Genomic DNA, 19,479 nt, shown 5'->3' with positions numbered 1-19,479 from the left:
TATTTTGTACCCCAAGAAAAGCTTCCACGGCATATGAAGCCAACATTACAAATGCTGTTTTGTTTAATACTGTAATCGGCGTAAAACAAGACCCTATTGAAGACGACCACCCAGAGATATCATTGATAAAATGAAGGGCGCCCAGCCAAAAAAACAAATGAAAGAAATAAAGTTTTTGGCCCCCATCTTGAACCTGATTCGTAGTACATCTGAATCCCCCCTCCTCCCACTTTCACCTCGCTGGCAGCTCCATCTCGCGGTCCGTGTCGTTGGGGGGTGTGACTGTGAATCTCTTCTGACTCCTTCTCATATTGCAGCTATTATTTGGGCCGTAGCATATAGCAATACCCCAAGGAACTATTTGTATTCCCACAATTCGCCCGCACAATCCCTCACTACGAAATATTTCTGAACATCTCATCGCCGCCCAAGCTACCACGATCATCATCCGCAATTTTTGCCTTCAACTGATTTAGCTCCGGTAATTTTGGCGGAGGTGGACCTGGCTTGGTGTAACTTGGCTTGGTGTACACCGGCTTGGTATTTTCCTTTTGAATCTCCGGAGTTCGTTGCAGGGTGGGAGTATACACCACGGGCTTGTCTACATACACCACGCTATTTCTCTTACTGCTGCTCCCAAAGCTCCTAAACCAGCTTCCGCTCTTCCTCTTCACGAAACTAGGTTTGCTGCTCGCGAGACTACTTGGACTCTCCGGTCTCACCATCTTTGACAAATCCTCATGCGATTTCGCATTTCCACTTGTGTAATTTGAGTTGAACGATTTTCGAGAGAGAAATTTGCGGATGCTGCTTTCCTTTTCAGGTCGTGTGGGAGTGTTCGAAACAGCGACATCTGAAGGGGCTCTTGCGCGTACGGGAGGGGCATGGTTGCGAGGAGATGAGATGTTGGGTGGGAAATAGCCATGGGATTTTGTCGTAGTAAGATTGGAGAAACCATGAGATTTCGTTGCCGTGAGAGGAGCAAAATCAGAATGGCCATTTGCTGACGCTGACGCCGAGGTGGGAGGCGTGCTTGTAGTGGATCGAACGGGATCAGTATTCTGAGGGACGGATACAGGTGTCGATGCCGCAGATGCATGTGCAGATGCAGTGGTCGATTTAATTGCCTCTTCTTCTATTGGAGAATCTGGAAGCGGCGGTGGGATATCCGTTCCATCTGTCAAATTGAAATCAAAGGATGTAAGAGCAGGGAGCTCAAACCGCCCATTGGGCTTGCCATTAAACGGCATATTTGCTATGGCTGTATTTTCTTGGGTGTTCGATTTGGGCGGAGAGATGGCAATCTGTGAAATGCAGAGATTGGAAGGGGAGAGCCAGACAAAAAACCAGAACTTGAGAAGATAGAATTCTTGAATAGCGGATGGATGGATGGATGTTCGAAATATCTATCACCGAGAGAGAGTACAGCGAGAGAGTAATCTGTGGGTTCGGATGTGTGAGATGTTAGAATAGGAAGAGAAGGTAGTAAAGTGTGAAAAGTAAGATGTAAAAAGTAAAATGTGAGGTGTAAAGTGTAAAATGAAGCGTAACTGTGAAAGATGTAAAGAAAGACTGACCTGTAGACCAGACTTGGCTCGAGCTTTGCTTGCGATTTCCTGATTGGGAATTCTTTCTTCGATCCCCGAAAATAAATTGCCGGGATATCAAAAGGTGGCGGGTGAAAATGATGTGAGTGACCTGAAATGAATATGGAGATGGGATGAGAGATGGAGAGGTGGTGAGAAAGATGCGGAAAAGGTTCCAGTTTTTTTAGTTGTTAGTTGATTAACAAGAAAAGAAGAAGAAATAACGGTGTACAAATGGTATTATTATGGATGAATGTGAGTGTATGTATGTGTGTGTGTGTGTGTGTGTGTGTGTATATGGATGTGTACAATATGTATGGTATTGATGTTGATATTAAAAACAAATGATTGGGCTGATTGGAGCTGAAATTGAAATTGAGATTGAGGTTGAGGTTGAAGATTGAAGTGACATTAGCATTAACATTAACATTAATATTAATGTTAATGTTGGAGCTAGATGAAAAAATACGTATTGATGTAATAAATCCCAAGTATTTGTAAATAGATATACTAGTAAGGTAGGTGGGTAAACAACTTCAAGATATCCTAGATGGATACTAGATAAATAGTCAATCAGTTGTGTTGTATGTCTGGATTGCTTTTAAAAAATAAATAAAATAAATAAGAGTAAATGATCATTATACTGTACTCGTAATAAAAATATAAATCTTTCTCTCATCTTCTCTCAACATAAAAAAAATAAAAAACAGGTGTATAAAATCAATTGGAGTGATGAGAGGGTAAAAAGACCCGTCCGTATCGTATCCTCATGGCATCCTCGTATCGTATCGTTCGTTGTTCATATCAAATGTGGAAATTCTGGGGTCGGCTCATCATTTCGCTTTGAGCGCTGGTATCTGGTATCTGGTATTTCTCTCACTTGGTTTGTCGCTTTATCGGTTTGTCGGCTGGTCATGCCTGCCTCTCTCTGGTTTAATGTTGATTGTTGATTGATTGATTGATTGATTGTTTGTTTGGTTGAACAAAATGATGATGATCCATTTTTAAAGAGTGGTGGAGAACCAATGAACCTTACCTGCTGGTACTGAAAATTCATTTGGTCTCACAAGGTAATATATAACCCTTGGAATTACAATCTGATGTTGAGAATTATTCAATGTTAGTAAAAATATGAATGCAGATGTTGTGTGATTTTGTGGACTTTGGTATTTATGTATTTAACCTTTAATACTCATACATTTATACATCTAACCCTTCCGAATCTATGGCATCCATCATTTACTACGACTTTTGTGGTATTTTCTGCTAGAATAACGTCTGCACGAGAGATAATTTCCAGAGGAAAGACTTACTTCTCTGTTCCTCCGTCCACGGCTATACTATTTATATCATCATGCCCCTTTCGTCAAGATCCGTATATCTATCCATTCGATTCCGCTATCCTTTTTCGTCGTGGATCAGAGAAAGGTGCATACTCAAACAATTTTCTACCAATCGGTAATACAAAAGTGTTTCATGCAGTGCCGGACATGCACATGAAGATATATTGCATCAATGGCTTCACTAGATTTCCCGATACCCCCTCTATCCAATCAAATCCATCAGATTCGGTAGTTTCCGAGAACTTATGTAACCTCCAAAGAAAAGGCGACTCCATCATCACCTTGTCCCTTTTCTGATTTTTCGGGAGAATGGGAATCTAAAGGCTGCTGTAATATCATTGGGTCAACAATTATCATATGTGATAGTTCGCCTGCCTCCTATGCGTAGCACAATTTTCTGCGCATGACTCATCATCAACCACCCCCCTTATAAGAGCTGCTTGATTACCGATATGCCCCACTAAAATATTACTGGGGAAAGGCAATATGTACCCTAATTCTTTCACTTACTAACCACTGTCGAACTCTATCTAAAATGTTAAACCTAAGCTCATCCACCATCCACTCGGAATCAGTTTCCACGTCCCTCCTCTACGACCGATGGGCAGCAACTTACGACACAGACCGTAACCCTTTACAAATCCTCGACTCCGCCCTCATTCCCTCTCTCATGAAGACATTATTTTCCCTTCCACCAGAGGCTCAGAATAACATCACAATCACCGAGTTAGGATGTGGTACGGGCCGTAATACTATTCGATTCCTCACATCACCTCTTTCAAAGAACGTCTCCAGCATTCATGCTCTGGATCTCTCATCAGCAATGCTTGACATCGCTCAATCCCGTTACGCCTCCTTCATCTCCGAAAACGATGGCCAACTTCCCAACATCCAATTTGACGAGTTCAATGCCCTTGATCCTCAGTCTAACCCCGAAGTTTCGAAATCGATCCAAGGAAAAGCGAACATTGTGGTTAGCACTCTTGTCCTAGAGCATCTTTCCCTACCTACGTTTTTCTCGGCTGTAAGCTTTCTACTAAAGCCATATTCGGAAGCGAGCTATGGTAGAGTACTAATCACCAATATGCATGCCGAGATGGGTAAATCATCTCAGGCCGGATTTATGAATGAAATTGAAGGAAAGAAGACGAAAATTAGGGGCGAGAGTTATGTCTACGAGATTGAAGAAGTCGTGGAGGAAGGGGGGAAATGGGGTTTTCATGTCGTGGGAGACGTGCTAGAAAGGAGGATAGAAGATGGTGACATTGAGGAGGACGGAAATGGGTTGAGGTTGGGAAATAGAGGAAAGAAATGGATAGGGAAGAAAATGTGGTTCGGGATGGTAATGCAGAGGAAGCACAAATGAAACATTTCTGATTCGAGGAAAATTATTAATTATATGACCAATAGTTTTAGTAAAGAAGCCCATCATTATCACATTGCATTGGAACGTTTGTTTTGCTTCGTGTATGCTAAGCCAGCTACGCTATCCTTGAGCGGATTGTATCAAGGAATAAAACTGAACTTCCTAGGCCTCCAAAATGCTTCTATAGCTAGGTGAGGAAGCTACTGTACAAACGCCTTGCGAAGTTTATAGTACGCCTTGGTCTATCATACTATCACAACCGCCGCATCAATAACCAAAAGAGAATTGACGAGATAAACATTAACAGGAAACAGGTTCAGCCGACCATGGCCTTAGACTACACCACACGCTTTTATGGCTTTGTCCCATAAAGACCTCGGCATAGTACATGCAAATGTAGGGGACAGAGTAATGATTATGCCTTATTTGCTGTTAGAGTCGATCTCTTCTCCCCAAACCTTAATTTTTCCCATTTATCCATGTCTTCTTCACACATTTGCCTTAAATACTCCATTAATTTTAACCGGCGTTGCTTTTTCTTCTCGATGCGCTTTTTTTTGAGCATGCGCACCTTCTCGGAAGCGGCATCAATCTCCAACGAATCCGTTCCTTTCATGTTTGCCACTGCATTCCTGAGCTCTGTCGATAAGGTTGTTATCTCTGCATTCGAATCTTCCATGCTCCTTTGCTGCCACTTGTGGAATTCTTTGCTCCACCCATCGTATACTTGAGAAGCCCATACCATTTCTATCATGGACGCAATCTGTAAGGTGCGCCCATCATCTGAGTGCTGACCCATAATTTGTATGCCAACAGTTGAAGGTACACTCTTCTTGGAAAACTTGAATGGAAGTTTACATGGTATGCTTATGGAAGGTATGCCAGCAAGACTAGCAGGCACAGTAAAGATATCATTCATGTAAGCATCAACCGGTGTTTGGCGCTCAGTAACGTCTTGCACGGTTGGTGAAAGAGTAGGAGCTGTTGGGCAAAGAATAATATCCACTTCTGCAGGGCCCAATTTGTCCTCGAGGGGAATGCCTTCTTCCATATCACTGAGATCGAACTGCTCTTCTGGCTGTAGATAATTTGGCATGGAGAAGACACGGTCAAAATCTCTCTGTACCAATCGTCGAACCTTTTGTGCCTTGATAAAGTAGTTGTCAAAAGCCTCGGAGCTCAGTGAATAGGACCCAAGAAGAATTCGCCTTTTCACTTCGTCTCCAAATCCAGCGCCCCTAGTCTCCGAATAGAGGACATCTCCAACCCCGTCAGTTGGCTTTTCTCGAGTGCCATACCTTACTCCATCGTATTTCGCAAGATTGGAAGATGCTTCGGCTGCTGCTAGTACGTAATATGCCGATAGAGCATGCTTTGTGTTAGGAAGTGATATTGGAACAATCGTACATCCTTGACGCTGAAGAAGTTCTAAAATTCGTTGCCACGCCCATGAAACTTCTAGGTCCAATTCTGAAATATTGTATTCTATTGGCACCCCAATTTTCAGCTCTCTAAGATAAAATGGATCATGCGTAGCAGAGGCCTTTGTCTTTCCAATGAATTCCATTCGCTGTTCCTTGATTCGCGCTCGACTAGCGGACCTGAGACTCGTAGGATCCCGGTGATCAAAATTGCTCACCCTGTCAAAGAAATTCTGTATCCGGTTTGCACTGCGTGCTATAAAACCCACGGTATCAAGTGAATTTGCGTAAGGCACCACGCCAAAGCGAGATACAATGCCATACGAAGGCTTGAACCCCGCAATTCCTGTATAAGCAGCCGGCAACCTGACTGATCCACCAGTATCTGTGCCGAGTGCGATATTGGTCGTGCTTGTTGCCACAGCCATTGCACTCCCGCCAGAGCTTCCCCCCACGGATCTTAGTCGGAAAGGCTTATGGTGACGTACAGCGCCAAAATGTGAATTTAATGAATGCGAACCCATTCCAAATTCATCCATATTTGTCTTCCCCGCGACATACCCACCGCCGAATTTGACATCTTCTACCACAGAAGCGTTAAAAGGACTCTTGTATTGCTCAAGAATGCGAGATGCGCATGTTGTTGACGCTGACACGGTTGCTATGTTATCTTTTACAGCGACAGTTCGTGATGTTCGAGGCAGGAGTCTCTTAGGGTCATTCTCTTGTACTATTAGCATTTATAAGTATATTCAAGAAAAGAATCCAATACCTCGTTGGTGAGAAGTCGAATGGATTTTGTTGCTATCGTTCAGCGGGGTCAATTGTGGCTCTGATATGAAGGCATTCGTTTCTTGGTGTGGATGAACTGTCGATTCAGCAAGCTTCAACCTGAGATTGAAAACTTCAGCATTAAATACATTACGCCATTTAACATGGCGTGCCATCACATATATTATGGCAATTCAAGTATTGAAAGCGTAGAGACATACAGAGAATTCAATTCATGTCTTGCTTGGAACTTCTGAACGGATTGAAGGTGGTAGGTACGGTATATTTCAATTGCTTCATCAATGTGATTTCTTGACATTTCGAAGCTTCATCGGATAAAGACTTGAAAGTTTCTCCGAACTCCGACATTGAGCTCCCGACCCCAACTTTCAAGCTAGCAAGCTTCTTTCTGGATGGAAACTCCCGCCACATGATTAGAACAGAACATTCACTTCCTGTCTGACCGATTTATGCGCAAGGTAAGTCTCACTGTATTATTGGATATCGTGTTTCATCTACTGTTATCTATCTTCTATCCGGCTATCTATCTCTCTATCTCTCCATCTCAATCTCTTATCTCCATCTCCATCTTCATCTTCATCTTCATCTCTATCAACTTAATCTCTCTATCGCTCCAACCTCTCCATCCCTTTTCTCAGCCTCTTCAACCTTCCTAAGTACCTGTCTTTCATTTTTTCTCAGCCTATCTTTATACTCCGAATGGTAGTTCTCGTTTCTCAACACTCATTTCAACGTTCAAATTCTGGATATCAGTGCTCATTATATCAAGGGCGCGGTGAAGATGACAAAACGTTTATTGACCTTGACTGGTCTTCTCACATCTCTCGCAGCAGGCACACAGCCTTCTGCCCCACCTGCTATACCGGCACCTATGCGACCATTGCAATGGGGTCAACTTAATTTCTTACAAACTACAGATACTCATGGATGGCATGCGGGTCACCTACAAGAGTATGTTAAATTGCATACTGGCAGGAGTAAGGGTGGCTGACTAAGTTCTTAGGGCACAATACTCCGCGGATTGGGGTGACTACATATCATTCGCAGAGCAGATGAAGAAGCAAGCAGATGATAAAGGGGTTGATCTTTTACTTGTTGATACTGGGGATCGAATAGAGGGAAATGGATTATACGATGCATCGGATCCCAAAGGACTTTACACATATGACATATTCAGGGAACAAGATATTGACATTATCTGTACTGGGAACCATGAGTTATACAAGGTAGACGCGGCGGCACGAGAATACGATCAAACGGTGCCAAACTTCAAGGGGAATTACCTTGCTTCAAATCTCGACTACATTCATCCGAAGACTGGAAACCAAATTCCGATGGCGAGACGATATCGCAAGTTCACAACAAAGAATCAGGGTATCAAAGTGGTCGCATTTGGATTTCTCTTCAATTTCAATAGAAATGCCAACAATACTGTCGTGCAAGAGGTTGAAAAGACTATTAAGGAAGAATGGTTTCAACAAGCAATTCGAGAAGATGCTGATTTGTTTGTGGTTATTGGGCATGTGACGTTGGATGGGCCAGAATACAAGGCTATTTACAAGGCATTAAGAGAGCAAAATTGGGATACTCCGATTCAATTTTTTGGTGGCCATAGCCATATCCGAAGCTTTGCCAAATACGATTCTAAGGCATATGGAATACAGAGTGGCCGGTATATGGAGACGATTGGCTGGATGTCGATCGAAGGTATTAAAAAGAACGCAAAAGAAAATAGCCCAGCAAATGAAGTTATTTCTGATGCACAAGGATTCAATGCTAAGAAACATGCAAGAATGTCTTTCCAAAGAAGATATATCGACAACAACCTCTTTGGCTATCATTTCCATACTGGGTTAAACGATACAACATTCCCCACGGAGCATGGCAAGAACGTTTCTAGTTCTATCGCTAAAGCTCGGAAGGCCCTAAACCTCGACCATAATTTCGGATGTGCCCCAAAAGATCTTTGGATGAGCAGAGCAAAATATCCCAGTAAAGATAGTCTCTTCTCATGGCTTGGCGACGAGGTAATGCCAGACATTGTGACCCATCCCGATCGCCAAGACGTTCCAACAATAGCCATAACTAATACCGGGGCCATGAGATTTGACATCTTCAAAGGTGCCTTTACAAGAGACACGACCTTCATCATTTCTCCATTCGTCAGCAAATTTCTCTTCATCAAAGATGTGCCACTCACAGCTGCTGAAAATGTTCTCACATTACTTAACAGCGGCGGCAACATCTTCTCGTCTTCGAATCTAGATCTCAACAATCTCGCACCACCGGAGCATCTGTCCTATAAGACCGACATTCTAGCTCCCTTGATACCCATTTCCGAACTCCCACCACTATCTCACGCTCAATCTCCTCTCCTTTCATCCTCATCAATCTACAAACCTAACCTTATCCCTGGCTATACCACCAAGGACGGTGGCGGCTCTGATGGCGACGACACGATACATGCACCCATCACTTTCCACCGTGTACCAAACTGTATCGAATCCCGCATTAATTTTCATTCCACGGACCCAAATCCTGTCACTGTAGATTTAGTCTTTATAGATTTTATAAAACCATGGGTCCTTGTTGCATTGCGCTATTCCGGAGCGGATTATACGAACGAGGATGTGAGCGGTTATAGAAATGAGACGTTGACGGATTTAATGGCTGGATGGATCAAGGAGCATTGGGGTCAGGATTGTTGAATTACGTGCAATAAAGATTCACGGCGAGTTAGAGTGCATTGGCACGGGATTGATTACTATTAGGATAAATGCATAGCTCTACGATAGTGGGCTTCTTGCTATATATATCCTCTCGTTATTGTAATACGAATTTGATGGAAGTAGAATTCCTGTAGTCTACCCAAACTATATAAATGATCTCGAACCAACATTCTACTCGCACACTTCAACGATTTCATGAATTACATCTGCCTACGATTATATCCATCACACGTGCGATCCTACATTCCTTAATCTGACAGCCCCAAGAAGAATGATCAACAACGCACAGGAGTAGATAACACGTGATTGTTGCGGAGGTCAATATTAAGCGGCTTCTCCTATCCCTGAAACGAAGTCAACTGCTGAGATGTACAGAATGTCGAATGTAGCTATGCCTTATAGCTTGACATGCTCAGGCTGAAAGGCGTGGATATCCTCAGCATTCATTCCCTATTAGCCTGAAGATGTGACGTATCATAAGGGCTGGGGAGACTGGGAGGATGGAGGACTGGAGGACTGGAGGACTGGACCAAAAGACTAGAAGACTAGAAGACCAGAAGGCCGGAACCAGCCAACAGAGCATAAAAGCGCTGTATTTGCGGGGTCGATAGTGCTAACAGGGATATCGATCTATCATTTCAGGGTTGAGTTTAATTGGTTACAGCACCAAATGACACTAAAAAGTCACTGTGCATTAGCCAACAAACCAAATGCAATCGCCAAGCAATGTAATTCAATCAATCCAACACTTTATTCCTTCCAAACTCAACGATACTTACACCTTAATACTTCGTACCTATATATACATCATTCAAATTTATTCTCTGAATATTCCAAAAACTCGCAAGATACTTCAATCATCCTGTAGAAGACCTCACTCACACCACTCTTGTACATTCCATTCCTTTCAACCAGATTTCTCACAATGACTACGAGGTAAGATACGTTTCCATTCTCATCGCCTCCAGCACACCCTAGTACTTACCGTTCTCCTAGATATCGAGTTGAGTGTACGTGTTCATAGCATTAGCATATTCCCAACGAACATAGTCCATCCTAATTCTACTCAGATGCACTCAAGACTCATCGACGAGACCAATTCATAGGTACTACTAGTCGACTTCTGTTTCTAATGTCTCCCCTCGAGTCCTTTGCTCCGTAGATGAATAATCACCCCTCGATAGTGTCCCTGTCGGCTTAGAATTTACCATTTTCCACCTTGGGCAAGTGCCCTCCTAAATTTGAGGAACTGTTTGCTAATCCTCAATGGAAGAATGGATCAAAGGTTTATTGGCTGTGCCGTTCGTATTGCATTCACAGCCAACCGGTGTGTTTGAGTCGAGAAATGGAACGATAGGTGAAATGGCCGAAATAGCCCACCGACGTTACGCAGAAATTATGCAGGATGTTGAAGATATGATTGATGATCATAGTAAGTGTAATCCTTCACATCATCCACCGTTCGAGATATTGAAATGATCAAGTCGCCCATCAAAAGGTTGGTTTAGGAGGTCAGTCGAAATTGAAACTACTGGTTCCTAGTATTGGTACATTCTTCACTCGACTTCCACTGGCCGACGCCTTTAGATATCAGGATAGGAAACGTTTTATTTCGTCAAGAAGATTTGTTCCTCCTTCCTTCAACGATATTAGGGTGATTTTGAACACTGCTCAACTCATGGGAGTTACCTCTGCTGGCTCGGTGGATTTAGCTACCTTTGATGGTGATGTTACATTGTAAGCCATACTTTTCGTATGAGAGTAAAGTACTAACCGAAAGTCTCGAAGATATGATGATGGTAAAAGTCTCGAGCCTACGAATCCCGTTATTGAGCGAATTATCAGTAGGTCCGACAACTTTCCCTTGCATGGTCAGATACTGATGGCTATAGATCTCATGAGCCATAACACAAAAATTGGGATTGTAACGGCAGCTGGTTACAGTGAGGCCGAAAAATATTACGGGAGACTCCATGGATTGTTGGAAGCAATCAAAGTGTCTACCATTCTTACACCAGAGCAAAAGCAGAATCTTATTGTCATGGGTAAATCAACTTTCGTTCAGCTCTTTTCCAAAGTTTCATTTCTTTCATCTCTTTCCATTACGATTCGTCTTACCTTTGCACTCACTCACTTACATACCCGACTGTTTCAAAATTCTCGTCCCGCGCCTTCTAACACTACATCAGGTGGTGAATCCAACTTTCTTTTCACGTATGATTCTAATTCCCCTCACCTTCTAACTCATCACCACCGCCGCTCTTGGATTCTGCCCAGCATGTCCACTTGGACTCAGCCGAACATAACCGCTCTTCTCGATCTCGCAGAATCCTCTCTTCGTGAATGTGTCACCAACCTAGCCTTGCCCGCCACTATCCTTCGAAAAGAACGAGCTGTTGGAATTATTCCTCAGGAGCCAGGCTTCAAATTTGCACGAGAACACCTCGAAGAAACCGTACTAGTTGTACAAAAAAAGCTTGAAATGTCGGACGTTGGTCGTTCGTTGCCCTTCTGCGCTTTCAATGGAGGAAACGATGTTTTCGTGGACATTGGCGATAAGAGCTGGGGAGTATTGGTTTGCCAAAAGTTTTTTGGTGGAAACGTCGAAGATGAAAGTCGGTGGATTAAAGGGGAAAGAACATTGCATGTTGGAGATCAATTTTTGAGTGCTGGAAGCAATGATTTCAAGGCGAGAGTGGTGGGTACTACGGCTTGGATTGCAAGTCCCAGGGAGACAGTGGAATTGTTGGATGAGCTAGGAGGATTTATCCAGAAGAAGTAGGTGTGTGTGAACGAAGTGAATGACTTCAATTCAATTACTACTGTAATAAAGAACTAAGCGAACGCGAAAGAGACTAGCTCTTTTAGTAAGTCTATATAAGACTTACTACTTTCAATATGTAGCTAGCTCTTTAGACAGAATACAATTAGACATACAGGACCTACATAATCCGTGGGTGCTACGTCTTCCGTATCCTTCTCGTACCAACAAGGTGAATTGAGCTAAGGATGTCTGTCGGGGTAATATAAAGAATGTGGAGTTTTTTGGGGGGAGGCATGATATGTCTTCTTTTCATCCTGAGACTCAGAGTCAGGCCAGTAATTGTTACTTTATTTAACTTCTCGAGCAAATAATACGTATCATCAGCGGAGTGTCTCTCTATTTCAGTGGCTGCTGAATGCTTTTGCCTCTCCACAACCATCCAAATCTCCAAGATGCTAATTGATATGTGTCGTTTCTCAAAGGAAATTGCTTGCGAGGGTGCTCTATCATGGCGTGGATTCGCCGATCTTCGCAATCCATGATAGAGACCGAATGGGTGGAATTGTTTTGGGTGAGTAATGACGCTCCAATATCTTTGGTTAACTCTAAGCACATGTAGTATACCAAGATACATCACATAACCAATTTCTTCAGAGGTTGATTACTGTATTTACTCCGGTCAAAAGGGCAATATACCCAGTAAACTGCCCCGTGCCGGAGAAGGGGAAAATAGCGAGGAAGCGCGGGGCACTTTAGAAAAAGATGGAGGGAGAGGAGCATAGGCATGGTGAAGGAGCGTCGAGGAAAGAGAAAATTTGGAATGCAGTGCCGCATATTCCATAGATAAAGTGTCTATCTTTATCGTAGGTGCAGGTCATTCTATCTGAGATGATAGCAAAAATCCGTGATTCTTTGGGTGTCACAACCTCGTGCCCAAGAAAATTCTAAGCATAAAGTTTTGTTTAACAAAAATTATAAGTTGACTAGCTGGCTAAATCCACGCCGTATCACAAGCTATGGGTTAGAAGCCCATGACCAGATCCTGTCGCTTTCTACATAAATCCTCATGGAAATTTCAAACAACAATATGCAGCGGCTCATCTTGTTGGCGATCAGCATCAGCTTTTGACAGTGTCAAGCTCCATATTTCAGTCATGTATAAAAATTGCAATGACAAATTACGATATTTTGACTTGTAGCTAAGCTGTAAAATAGTTTTAAGATCTTACAATGGACATTCCATGGGCTCGACTCAAAACCGTGACCGTGACCGTTTCACCGTGTTTGTCGTAACGTATGACTTGTAAGCGAAGTTAATTGCCAACACCACTAACTCGGAATTTATGTACCGACCCTCTTCCCCAGTCTATTGAGTATCGTTTTAGCTATCATTTTTGTGATTAAGATTTGTTGCTTAGCTTTCTCGTTCAATAGAGGTGTATGGCATCCCCCAGAATTGAACAATGCTCATATCACACCCCACACGTCTACTTCAATATTCGTTTAATTCATGGTTTTGGATGAGGCATGTATGTTCCATTCCTTTACTTCTAACACCGGTTGAACTGAAAAGCAGCTAATTCGATATATCCTAGGTTTTCATCGCAGAATAGCTGCACAGTATGCTTCTTTTACCCGGACACCATCTCATTTCCATGTATCTTCTTGGGGTTTTTCGTCCTAAAAGTCTTCTTGAAGATGCAACTCATATTGGTCTGGCATCATTCGTCACAACGTCTGTCTATGGATTAATGGCAAACTGCAGATAATCCACTACTAGCTAGGCTAATCAAGTCTCTTGCGCAAATACTGTCCGTCAACAAAAATGAACACTGAGATGTATCACTCTATCTATCTTTAATATGGAGATCTTCGGTTTGGAAAATGGGGGTAATGTATGGCTAGCTAGGAAGATAAGCAAAACTACGCATGCTCCCGGCCTTCAATGTTGCTTTCACATACAACCAATTCTGTAAGCTTTCTTTGGGTCGGTGCCTTGCACGATAAAAAGGGCACGGCACTGGTGAATCTATGAAAGATTTTCGTTCCGATAACCTCGTCATCTCAAGACCAACGATTAAATCACCCTCACCAATTACCTTATTCACTGAAGAAGATCCTAAGGAATGGTGATTGATTGTGAAATTATGTTGAAGACTGGTATGCTAGTGGTACGAAAGAACCACAGATCTGTGTCTAATAATGCGATGCATTGGCCTGTGTCAAGAAGGATGAACTCTGGGCACTCTTAGGAAAATTAATGCAAGTGGTGGCTTTAGAAGCTTCACTGCCTCAAAATCTTCTCTATGCGGCCGGGCTCAATAGTCTTCAGCTCGCTCGCAAGAGCATTGCAAACAAATTTCTGCGATCCCTTTCCATCCACATCCGTTGCCCAAACTCGGTAGTACATTCCTTTAGTCGAAATATTAGCATAAGAATAATCCGATCTCATCCAGCAACGGTACAGGAAGCATGACTGTGGTCGACCGCAACGGCACCATACAACAGTTTTCAAGTACCATCTTCGGCATTTCAAATACATTGTTCACTGTGCTTAGCTATCTCCCCACGAAGGCCAAGCGGAACGATGCGGCTCAGATCGGTTTTATCAAGACCATGACAGACCAGTTCTGAGGCAACTCCACACGGAAAGCGGAAGAAGACTGGGAAGATGGCGAATTGCCATTATCTCAAGGGCTAAGTATACACCTTCAAAGTAATTTCTTCCTCATCCAACTTCTCTATTGGGTATTCTCTTATCTTTATCTAATCCTTCTCAAGATAGAACCTGACCACACTCGATACGACAACCAGATGTGGTAAAGTTCCGAAACATTCTCCAGTTTCCTTCAACTTTGTGAGGAATAAAACTCCCAAAAGCAATGTGCTAATCACATTTCTCTCATTCACAATTCTATCCTCGGAAGCTATGGCGGCGCTCCCATCACTGCATCGATCGTATCAGGTTTCTCGATTGCCGTTTTGGCAAAAATGATAATAGAAGTGTATGAAGAAAGATCGAGCTCCCATACTTAAGCCACACCATAGATTCCAGTGGATGATTCAATATCAGCTAGAGCACAGTAGGCGGAAGCGAGATTGCGTACCGCCATAATGATGGTTTCAGCCCCAAGGCGAGCGAAATGGCTGGTCACTTCCAGTCCTAAACCTGTGTTGGCACTGGTAGCTTTGTAGGCACAGTCTTGGAATGTTTCAGGAGTGATGAGAAGCGGGAGATTTTGGGGGTGAGTTTTAGCTGCTGCCGCCATGTTGCCTGGAAGTCTTTGGGTGATGGGTGTTTAGGAAAGTACTTGTGGTTGAATAGAAGTGGCTTCTGGAAGACAAATGATCTTCATGATTTGCATTTACCAATAAGTCTAGGATGTACTTAGGTCATATAGACTTATATGACCTGGTTGGCCGTTACTTTTTGGACATGTGGGGTTTGACACACACCCTGCTAATATCATCGCTATGATCAACGGCCGCCGGTCTTTAGCAAAATCCGAAGCATTGATTTCCAAAATCTGAGATACAAGAGGCGTCTTACACATTTCTCGCCACAGGTGAGGGCACATGAAGAATTAAGTGTCTATTTATGGACGGGTCAAAGTGGCTCACCAATATGGGAGTAGTTCCCTGAATGGAGCCAGACTCCTGTTCCACTTCTGCCATGGGACTAATCAGTGAGTACTTCCCAAATGTAGGTTAGTTCGAAGTTAGGTTTCCAAGATTGTCAAAATTCCAGAAAGGCAATTAACCCATGCCAAACTCCCGACAATAACCGCATTGTCATGAGACGAAAGCTATTGTCACAAATCCGGGATTTGCACAAAACTGTTCCATATCTTTTACACCAAGATTGACTAAGATATCAGCAACAAATTAATCTTATTTAGTCTAATTCAAATAAGTTTTTCAGCTCTAGCCATGTTTTTCTACATTGCTCATAACCATCAGACCAAGACACTGTACGATTTCAATGGAGATGTTCTGTGCATCATCTCTAAATAGATTTGCCGTCATCGTGCGGAGCTACCATCACGAGAGGTCACAAATACGCTCGAACGTACAACCACTTTCACGACCCCATTTTGGCGAGATTTTTGTACAGATTTTAGGCCTTGTAAATGTAATACCTAAAGAAGTACTAGAGCATTCCAAGAGACCGAAGTATCAGTTCCAACATGATCCATCTCAATTTTTTGGATACAAATCGCGCCATAGAACCTACCCTGTGCCTGCGCTCACTCTCCTTGCCGGGTCCAACATTATATCGGGCTTGACACTTCGACCGGGAACGTCACCCCGCATACCTAGCGTGCTCCGGACGATAGCTTTGTTTTTAAGGGCTTAAAAAAGAATCCATGTTCCAGCAACGGTACCACTCATAATAGAGCGTGCCATAGCCGACGTGGATTCAACCACCAAGAATGGCTCAAGTGCGGAAATAACACCCGAAGAGGTAGGCAAAACACCAAGAGACCAGGGGTGGTCCACTGTATTCTGTGAGTATTTGTCGCATTTCGTTGCATTCTTGATCTATGCCATAGCCAAGGAAACCGTCGTGAGCTTCAACTATCAATCTTGCTAGGTCAGAATATGGGCTTGCCTAAGTAAAATAAATAATCGTATGTTGGGCCAGCTGACATCCTCAAATCTAGAAGTGCTCAGTCTTGGAATCCATACATTGAGCATGGGTTTTCTGCTTTTCCTCGTCGAGATATATGAAGCTTCCGCTCTGCTTAGCCTGCCTGATATGCGCAGACTTGCCTACCGGGACGGTCATATAAGACAAGGCTGTGCGATCATATGATGTAGGGCTTCAGGATTTGATCCATACCCGTTCGAGTCTTTGAGATCCGCTTGATCTGGATTTTTGTCGTCCAGCCCTTCTCAATCTGTGGGACGCCTCGGGTCGTACATATCGTATCCGTATTGTTCATCATCGGTATCGCTCTCCAAATCCTCTCCCTGAACTCCCACGTTTCTGCCAAATTCGATCTTCTCTTCGATCTCATCCTTTACAGGTGTATCGGCTCCATCGCCATCCACGGGCGCAAAAGCACTTTTAAATCCGGATTTCTTAAAACCCCCTTTCTTGAAACCTGCACCAGTAGCTCCAGCACCCGAGTTTGCCTCTCCACTCAACTTAATCGATATCAATCCAGATTGTGAGTTTGCTTTAGCTTCTGCTTTTCGAGCTTTGGAAGAGGCCATTGGGTCGCGTGTTAATTGTCGCATATCCTTAAGACGCTGTTTGTGAGAGTGGTCGTATGAAGAGAGATGAGCTTCATACTCATTCATTCGAGCGTATCCTTTGCTGCATAATTCGCCTGAACCCGTAAGATGATGTACCAATTGTGAAAGGGAGGACTTGAGAACCTACAGTAGAAGGACTTGACAGCCTCGCGAGCACTCTCAGTTTTGGGGGCTGGATTTGTGAATCCACGCTATAAGGTTGACTGCATTAGCATTTTGTTCAAATAATCGAGTTCACGTGGAATATTTACGGGAGGCATTTCGCTGACTTATCAAAAGTTTCTTGCTAGACGAAAGAGTTTGTGTTTTATTTTATTTTGTTGTATTGTTGTATCGTGTTGTGTTGTATTGTATTGTACATTGTCACGTCGTGCGTGTTGTTATATTTATTTTAAAGCTTACTTCCCAATGTTACGTAACCATCAACCCCATATTCCACACGTGACCATTTAAGAAATTAAGGTGTGGCCCAGGCTCAATAAGGTCAACTCTAAATATATCTAATCCACACATCTTCAACACATTTCACATTTCATTTTCATCCCAGACTTTACCTCATGTCCATATTTTCATGATTCTCATAATTCTCATGTCTTAAAATCCTTGAATATTTGGCCTCATATATTGTATTGTAAATATGGATGAACGAAGAGGCTCTGTCGCTTCGGAAGATACTTTCGTTGATCTTCAACAACTAGATCCTTCACCTATTGATTCCCCGCCTGACTGGGATGAAAAACTACCTCAATTGCCTTCCCATGCCTCGTTTGGGAGGTCCTCAACCTTGGGACTTAGTGGTTCCGGTCATGGTGCTGTATATTACCGTGAGTGCCGCCTATCATAAATTTATGCAAAGTAAAGGTAAAAAGTATAGGTACACGATGAACTGATGTGATATAGTCACACGTATTCAACGTTACTCTTCCTATGCTTTCTCGGTTTTTAGCGCTATGCATATCACGAATACCTCTTTGATACCCCTGATTACCCGTTCCGTATCTGCTTCTGAAAAGTATCTGCTCCTCACTCGCCCATACTATCGTGAGTACCCTAAACTCACTTACTTTTCTTAACTTTTCTCACAAGACTTCCTACTACTCCTCCTCCCGCGCCGTCCATTGCCCCGCTAACCCGGTAGTAGAATCTCTCCCTCTGGAGCCCCTTATCATTGGTATTCCCCTCGCTGCCCATATAACTTCTGGTATCGCGTTACGCCTCTACCGCCGCCGCGTTACTGAAAGACGTTACTCCTCGTATCAACCCACCAGTTTTCTTTCATATTTCTCCTTCTTCTCGCCGAAGTTCTGGCCCCCAGTCTCATACACCTCTATTTCAGGCTACATTCTCACCCCCATTGTGGCTTCTCACATATTTGTTAACCGAGTCATCCCCTTAATCCACGAGGGAGGATCATCTAGTGTTGGTTTAGGTTATGTTTCCCATGGCTTTGCCCTACATCCTACGATTTCGTGGACGACATATGTAGCTTTAGTAGGTATTGGTGCGAGTCACATGGTCTGGGGAGCTGCAAAGTGGTTAGGACTACTACCCAGAGGTACTGAGAAGGAAAGGGGAAGGATATGGTGGGGTCTCAATGGTATTGTTGGCTTCGTGGGCGCTGTCTGGTTTGCCGGTGGATTAGGCGTTATTGCGCGAGGCGGCGCGGAAACAGGATGGGTTGGTTCCGGGTATGATGCTCTTTATCAAAGAGTGCCATTATTAGCATAAAACTGGAGTGGAAGTTGGTCAGGATTTTGGTCAAGATTTTGATTTAGGCTGCACAGCGAGGTGTTTGGTTTGAGCGTTGAGGGTGATATTGAACGGGCAGGTAAATGAACGCGCTTCATAACCAACCGGCCTCTAACATCATGTATATACCACTTTACCACTGTATTTTAAACATTCACGATAAATAACACCAGCCCAATAGAATATAGATGCTCAAAAGATTGCAAAGTCTTCACAATTTTCCTTGATCGCCCCTCATCTCCTTTCTGTTCCCGGAACAGCCCATCTCGTCGACATACAGAAAGAAAAGGTGTAGTGTAAATTTAATAGGTGCACATGGCAATATTCTGTTCCAGTCGGAAAAGCAAACTTCCAGTAATGAATCCATCTGAGTAGATGACACGTATCTAAAATATCTATAAAAGTACATTTCCAAAATTGACGCATACCAATTTCAACCATCGTTTTTATTACCATAAGAAAACAAC

At 43.2% G+C, this 19,479-nt stretch overlaps 10 protein-coding genes across 10 annotated transcripts; 4 read left to right on the top strand and 6 right to left on the bottom strand.

Moving 5' to 3' along the window:
* Window positions 1–395: 395 nt before the first annotated feature.
* SS1G_11335 (predicted protein) lies at window positions 396–1,250 on the bottom strand (the record flags this gene model as incomplete). The annotated part of the gene is made up of 1 exon (XM_001587293.1): window positions 396–1,250. One exon carries the CDS (start codon window positions 1,248–1,250, stop codon window positions 396–398), a length of 855 nt encoding a protein of 284 aa, XP_001587343.1.
* A 2,214-nt stretch (window positions 1,251–3,464) lies between these two features.
* On the top strand, window positions 3,465–4,295 carry SS1G_11334 (hypothetical protein; the record flags this gene model as incomplete). The annotated part of the gene is made up of 1 exon (XM_001587292.1): window positions 3,465–4,295. The coding sequence occupies one exon, from the start codon at window positions 3,465–3,467 to the stop codon at window positions 4,293–4,295; it is 831 nt and encodes a 276-aa protein (XP_001587342.1).
* Window positions 4,296–4,710: 415 nt separating this feature from the next.
* SS1G_11333 (hypothetical protein) lies at window positions 4,711–6,144 on the bottom strand (the record flags this gene model as incomplete). Its single annotated transcript, XM_001587291.1, has 1 exon — window positions 4,711–6,144. The coding sequence occupies one exon, from the start codon at window positions 6,142–6,144 to the stop codon at window positions 4,711–4,713; it is 1,434 nt and encodes a 477-aa protein (XP_001587341.1).
* A 1,145-nt stretch (window positions 6,145–7,289) lies between these two features.
* SS1G_11332 (hypothetical protein) lies at window positions 7,290–9,216 on the top strand (the record flags this gene model as incomplete). Its single annotated transcript, XM_001587290.1, has 2 exons — window positions 7,290–7,459; window positions 7,512–9,216. 2 exons carry the CDS (start codon window positions 7,290–7,292, stop codon window positions 9,214–9,216), a joined length of 1,875 nt encoding a protein of 624 aa, XP_001587340.1.
* A 1,287-nt stretch (window positions 9,217–10,503) lies between these two features.
* SS1G_11331 (hypothetical protein) lies at window positions 10,504–12,019 on the top strand (the record flags this gene model as incomplete). Its single annotated transcript, XM_001587289.1, has 3 exons — window positions 10,504–10,669; window positions 10,722–10,974; window positions 11,026–12,019. 3 exons carry the CDS (start codon window positions 10,504–10,506, stop codon window positions 12,017–12,019), a joined length of 1,413 nt encoding a protein of 470 aa, XP_001587339.1.
* A 378-nt stretch (window positions 12,020–12,397) lies between these two features.
* Window positions 12,398–12,787, bottom strand: SS1G_11330 (predicted protein; the record flags this gene model as incomplete). Its single annotated transcript, XM_001587288.1, has 2 exons — window positions 12,398–12,606; window positions 12,676–12,787. 2 exons carry the CDS (start codon window positions 12,785–12,787, stop codon window positions 12,398–12,400), a joined length of 321 nt encoding a protein of 106 aa, XP_001587338.1.
* Window positions 12,788–15,033: 2,246 nt separating this feature from the next.
* SS1G_11329 (hypothetical protein) lies at window positions 15,034–15,270 on the bottom strand (the record flags this gene model as incomplete). Its single annotated transcript, XM_001587287.1, has 1 exon — window positions 15,034–15,270. The coding sequence occupies one exon, from the start codon at window positions 15,268–15,270 to the stop codon at window positions 15,034–15,036; it is 237 nt and encodes a 78-aa protein (XP_001587337.1).
* Window positions 15,271–15,793: 523 nt separating this feature from the next.
* On the bottom strand, window positions 15,794–16,273 carry SS1G_11328 (predicted protein; the record flags this gene model as incomplete). The annotated part of the gene is made up of 3 exons (XM_001587286.1): window positions 15,794–15,867; window positions 16,075–16,151; window positions 16,236–16,273. 3 exons carry the CDS (start codon window positions 16,271–16,273, stop codon window positions 15,794–15,796), a joined length of 189 nt encoding a protein of 62 aa, XP_001587336.1.
* A 624-nt stretch (window positions 16,274–16,897) lies between these two features.
* Window positions 16,898–17,523, bottom strand: SS1G_11327 (hypothetical protein; the record flags this gene model as incomplete). Its single annotated transcript, XM_001587285.1, has 3 exons — window positions 16,898–17,337; window positions 17,391–17,454; window positions 17,515–17,523. The coding sequence occupies 3 exons, from the start codon at window positions 17,521–17,523 to the stop codon at window positions 16,898–16,900; spliced, it is 513 nt and encodes a 170-aa protein (XP_001587335.1).
* Window positions 17,524–17,900: 377 nt separating this feature from the next.
* SS1G_11326 (hypothetical protein) lies at window positions 17,901–19,099 on the top strand (the record flags this gene model as incomplete). The annotated part of the gene is made up of 4 exons (XM_001587284.1): window positions 17,901–18,087; window positions 18,164–18,304; window positions 18,405–18,951; window positions 19,048–19,099. 4 exons carry the CDS (start codon window positions 17,901–17,903, stop codon window positions 19,097–19,099), a joined length of 927 nt encoding a protein of 308 aa, XP_001587334.1.
* Window positions 19,100–19,479: the final 380 nt, after the last annotated feature.

The sequence above is a fragment of the Sclerotinia sclerotiorum genome, genomic scaffold, assembly GCF_000146945.2.
Source record: "Sclerotinia sclerotiorum 1980 UF-70 scaffold_18 genomic scaffold, whole genome shotgun sequence".
Lineage (NCBI taxonomy): Eukaryota > Fungi > Ascomycota > Leotiomycetes > Helotiales > Sclerotiniaceae > Sclerotinia > Sclerotinia sclerotiorum.
Note: the sequence above shows the minus strand (reverse complement) of the source record. Positions and strands in the feature narration are given on the sequence as shown.